Source organism: Microtus ochrogaster, chromosome 24, assembly GCF_000317375.1.
Source record: "Microtus ochrogaster isolate Prairie Vole_2 chromosome 24, MicOch1.0, whole genome shotgun sequence".
In the NCBI taxonomy this organism is placed as follows: Eukaryota; Metazoa; Chordata; class Mammalia; order Rodentia; family Cricetidae; genus Microtus; species Microtus ochrogaster.
In genome coordinates this window covers 32,763,220-32,768,474 of record NC_022024.1, presented here as the reverse complement: position 1 = coordinate 32,768,474, position 5,255 = coordinate 32,763,220, and the positions used below count along the sequence as shown (strand labels likewise).

General features: G+C 45.4%; 1 protein-coding gene across 1 annotated transcript in view; it reads right to left on the bottom strand.

Moving 5' to 3' along the window:
- Positions 1-5,255, bottom strand: part of Mybpc1 (myosin binding protein C, slow type) — a 67,163-nt gene that overhangs the window by 20,592 nt on the left and 41,316 nt on the right. The window contains exons 20-22 of the mRNA XM_026784498.1: positions 4,254-4,413; positions 2,458-2,562; positions 1,093-1,281 (exon numbers count right to left, since the gene is read on the bottom strand). Coding sequence (XP_026640299.1) covers positions 1,093-1,281; positions 2,458-2,562; positions 4,254-4,413 — 454 coding nt within the window. The remainder of the gene's footprint in view (positions 1-1,092; positions 1,282-2,457; positions 2,563-4,253; positions 4,414-5,255) is intronic.

Genomic DNA, 5,255 nt, shown 5'->3' with positions numbered 1-5,255 from the left:
CAGAGCATGGCCATGTGTGAGCCAACTATCTGACTGACAAAAGAATCTTGGAAAGACTGCCACACTCCTTCTTCAGTTGGGAAAGTTTGTGGAAGAGGTTGGCTCTTCCACAAACACAGGAGTTAGAGAAATCAATTTGGGGGAATCTAATGATCTAAAGTTTCCATAACCCTAGAATTTGAAATACTTATCATTTTTAATTATGCACATATATGTGGGAGGGGCTACATGCCCATACAGGCAGGTGCCCGGCATCAAAAGAGAGAGTTGTCGGATGCCCCCAGAGCTGGAGTTAGAGGTAGCTTTGAGTTTGCCCCATGTGGCCGCTGGGTCAGGCTCAGGTCCTCCGCAAGAGCAATGCCTGTTCTTAATCGCTGAACCATCTCTCCAGCTCTGAGATTTGTCATTTTAAACAAAGTCTTATACTGAATTTTCCATTTCTTAAGGAATATTTAAGTACAATAAAATTGTAGAGACAGCCTATCTTTCATTTGCCTTTGCTGGACTTTTTGTTGTTGTTTCATAGATAAATTTAAGATGCAGTTGTAAACTGAGGTAGAATTACAAGGCACAGAGGGTCACTAGCAAATGTAGCTATGGTCTATGGCACTTTAAGAAGACAATGGAGAGGAGTCACATGGTCTCAGTTTCATGTTTACAGTCAGGAATGGCAACGGGAGCCACCCACAGCTCTCACTGGAGTTCTGGAAATGAATTCCAAAACCTATCTTCTGAAGACGGTCAGGTCAACGTCTCCAAAGTCTGTATTGATTTGTTTTGTTTTAGTTTTGGTTTTGGTTTTTTTGAGACAGGGTTTCTCTTGTGTTGCTTTGGAGCCTGTCCTAGAACTCACTCTGTAGACCAAGCTGGCCTCAAACTCACAGAGATCCACCTGCCTCTGCCTCCCGAGTGCTGAGATTAAAGGCGTGCGCCACCACTGCCAGGCTGTATTGAATTTCTTTCAGTATTGCCCTTAGCCCTGTCTGGCTGGTCCAGGTCATCCCAGTTTAGAAGTGAGAGGGAAAGCAGTAGTAATAACGGTGTGGAGGGGGGGCAGTGATTTCCACAACAGAGCCGCTTCCCTGGACTCACCCAAAGGAACAAAAGGCTTGGACGGCATACTGGGCTTGGAGATACCAATGGCATTGACAGCAAAGATGCGGACCTCATAGGCCACGCCTTCAATCATCTTCTTGGGCTCGAAAGTTGTTTCCTTGCAGAGATCAAAGTTCAGTCGCATCCACCGAGAGCTCTGCTTCTTTTTCCTCTCAATGAAGTAGCCTGTAGTGTACGAAGTAGAGACTCTGATTGTTTATCTTGCCCCCCCAAATTAAACTTTAGTAGACAACTGTTCTTCAAATTTTGCACATTCTGAGAAGACAGAGCGAAGCAGACAAATACATTTCTGTATTAATACGCCTTATTCCATCAGCTGTTAGAGATCAGATACATTTCTGTATTAATACGCCTTATTCCAGATCAGATAACAGAAATGTGAACTCTGTAAGGGACAGGCGAAAGGAAATAGCGGGACTAGAGAAATAAGAAATGAATCAGAGATGTGTAACTCCTAGCAACTTAGGAGTTACTAAGCAACTGTGGCTGAGCAGTCAAAAGCCAAGAATCCAGAAGGTGGCAGCAATGGGAATAAGGGGGGAGGGTGGGAAAGATCAGTTTTGTGAACTTTATTACTACCAATAGAAAAAATTATTTCTCTGTTGAGCAGGCAAATTCTCCTAAGAATTTTATGCTGAGAAATTCCTTCATGGCACAACCTGTGGAGGTTTGAACGAGACCGACCCCCATTCAGAAGCTCCCATCAGGCCCAACTCCCTGCCTGGTGGTTGCAGATCAGGATATAATGTTCTGAGCTACTCTTCTGGTGCCACGTCTGTCTGCTTCCCACCATGATGATCGAGGACTGCCTCTCGAAGGCTGTAAGCAAGCCCCCGACTAAATGTGTTCTTGGCTAAGAGTTGCCTTGGCCAGGGTGTCTCTTCAGAGCATAAGTAAGACCAGAGCATAAGACATAGCCCTATGGTACTCACTGGCCGGAGCAATGGAAATTAGACTTGGGGCTGGCCTGGAATTAGTTGTTGAGTGAAAAGAGCAAACGAGAGAGAGAGAGAGAGAGAGAGAGAGAGAGAGAGAGAGAGAGAGAGAGCGAGCGAGCGCAGGTGGTCAGAGGGCATGCATCAGAGCCACTCAAATCCCAAGGAGCCGTAGAACATCACAATAGAAACTTCAGTTTCAACAGATACTTGAAGTCATAGCATATATTACAACAAGCCACTGTCTCCTCTTTTCCCTGGACAGTCAGGGAGACTAGACCAGGACTCTGCCTTCTCAACAGGCTTCTTTTCTAGACTCATTTTCCAGAACGTATTCTATTCTGATATGCATTGAGAGAATGCCAACCACACAGGCTATCACATGGATTGAGCCGTCTGTGATTACCCAAGATTGGTGACCCTCCGTCATAGGCAGGGGGCTCCCAGTTCATGATGCACCAGTCATCTCCCACTTCCGTCACGTTGGGTGCCACTGGAGGGTCCGGGATGTCTGCGGTAGACAAGACAGAAAACTGTTAATGGTAAAGTATGGGCTCTGGTCGCAGAACCTGGTATCATGGTGATTTGTTGTTGTTGTTGTTGTTTTTCCTTTTCTGGAATTCATTTAAAAATTAATTTGGATGAAATGTCAACACAGGGTAAGGGGAAAGAACCCAGTGAAAACAAACACAGCGATGTCTAAAATCCTTGAAAACTGTCACGTTAGAAGGCATGTTCCTCATGGAGCCCAAGATGCTTGTTCTTTACTCGGAAAATGGCAACAAGAAGTCATTACCTAAATGATGGATATAGTTTTCTTTTTTAACTACAAAACGAACTTTCAGTGAAGTGGAACCAAGGACTAATTATTGTCAATTTTACATCAAATAGAAGATTTAAGATATTAACTGGAGGAAATCACTTCAGCATTGGCAAGACACCAAGTCTTATAGTTTAGCTTCTGGTAAAGTGACTAATTTAAAGTCTATTTGAAATTTGGTTCCTTAAGGAAATCCGAAGTGGGAAGAGGCACTCCGGAGCATCTGGGACATGTTCCTGGGTTTCAGCTTAGGAAAAGTGGATTTAGAAAGCTAAGAACCAAAGTCACCATTCCTCAAAATGTTTGATGTGGGAAGTTAGCAACTGTGTGTCAGTGACCTTTAGTGGGTACCCAAAAGCAACTACCCAGAGCTAGTGAGGTCACGGATCTCAGAGGAGAACCTATGACTGGTGTGTTACTAAACTACCATGATTCCTAACTGCATTCTAAATACTTACTGTTCGCCCACAAGTAAGTTCTCACGCCTCAACAAAGAAAACTTCTCTTTGCAACAGACTATTACAGACTACCACAACTGTTCATAATGCATATGCCAACAGTCACGGGGTGCCCACACCAGCTAATAAGTCTACAACACAAGCTCGAAATCCCAGACTTGGGGAACACTGCATAAGAAGGGATGGGAAGATGATAGGAGCCAAAGGAACAAGACGTCTGTGTGATTGCTGTCCCAGCAAACAGGTGGCTTCACCCATGATTGAACAGTATGCTGTTTAAACAAGACCGTAACAAGTATAGCATCAACAGATGTGCTGATGTGGAAGGGGGGAATCTCGTAGGGCTCCCCCGTACATAAAGAACTGCACAGGCAACTAAGGAATGCTGGAGCTGGGAGGAGCCATCTTCACCTCATGGGTGAGCCCCTAGTTGGTTACCCAATACCAGGCGGTCAGTCCTGAAAGCACACACGTGCAAGTAACACTGACTGGACTGGGCAGGTTGTATTTCTACACATGCATTTGGTGTGTGCGTGTGTGTGTGTGTGTGTGTGTGTGTGTGTATGCGTGTGAATAAGAATTGAAAGAGGCCATGGATTTGCGAGAGAATTGGGGAGTATGGGAGGAGTTGGATGGAGAAAAAGGAAAAGGTAAAATGATGTAATTATCTCTTCATTGTAAAAACAACTTAAAAAACTTTAAAGGCTATTCAAAGGGATGACAACCTTGAAAATCTAAGAAACTGTAGCTCCAAATGCCCATGACTATTCAGCTATTCAGTCCCTCCGGTTAAAATTCCTCTAGGCAAGAAAACAGAGGAGACAAAGAAGAGGGAGGAAGAAAAGTAACAGAGATAGACTGTAGAGAGACGCCAGCTTCCTCCTGTCAGCTCTGGGATGGAGGCTGGCTCCGTGGAGGACTTACCCACAACTTTGATCTTGATGCTCGCATGCGCTTCTCCAGCTTCGTTTTTCAGGTTGATGTTGTACACACCGGAGTCCTCCCTCTCCGCCACATCAATGACCAGCGTGCTGCTGTCAGGGTACGACTCTGCCCTGATCCGGCCACTGCCCTCCATGATAGCCTGGTGAGGAAGAGGCAGACTTGGCATGACGGACTGACCTACTCCAGTTAGCCCATCCACACACGGGGAAACCCGGACTTGATGTGCTCAAAGCCCACAGAGCTGAAAGGGAGAGAGCTGGATCTCTATTCAAAAGCCCGATAACTACAAGAGAAAGTCAGGGGCCAGAAGAATCCAAGGGTGGAGGGGGTCCTTTTAGGACACAAGCCTTTTGATGTAGAAAATCAGGAATACCCAAACTCGTATCGGGGTTCTCATGATTTTCATTTGCATGGATGTCTTGGGAGTCTGAAAACATTGAGAAGGCCCAGAATGTGGCACACATTTAGTCCCAGGGCTCTGGAAGTGGATCTCTGTGAGTTTGAGGTCGGCCTGGTCTACTTAGCAAGTTCCAAGCCAGCCATAGCTACATAACGAGATCTTACCTCAACAAACAACCCACAAGGAACTACAGAGAACCAGGCAGGGGGTGTGCAGTGTTGAAGAATATGGTGCGAGAATAATTTTCTACTCCAATTACTCCTGTTTTCATTTTGTTTCTCTTAAGAGTTATTTTTATTTTACGTGTGTGACTGTTTTGCCTGTACCATGTGTATGCAGTGCCCCTAATGGTCAGAAGAGGGCGTCAGATCTCCTGGAGCTGGAGTTATAGGTGGTTGTGAGCTGCCATGTGGGTGCTGGGAACTGACCCCTGGGTCCTCTGCAAGAGCAACCAATGCTCTTAACCACTGACCCATGTGCCCAGCCCTCAGTTTCCACTTTAGATGAGGATCAATTCCAGCTGGCCGAGGAAAGCTGAGCCTACTGTACCCTTCTTCCTTCTTCTGTTTTTTTTTTTTTTT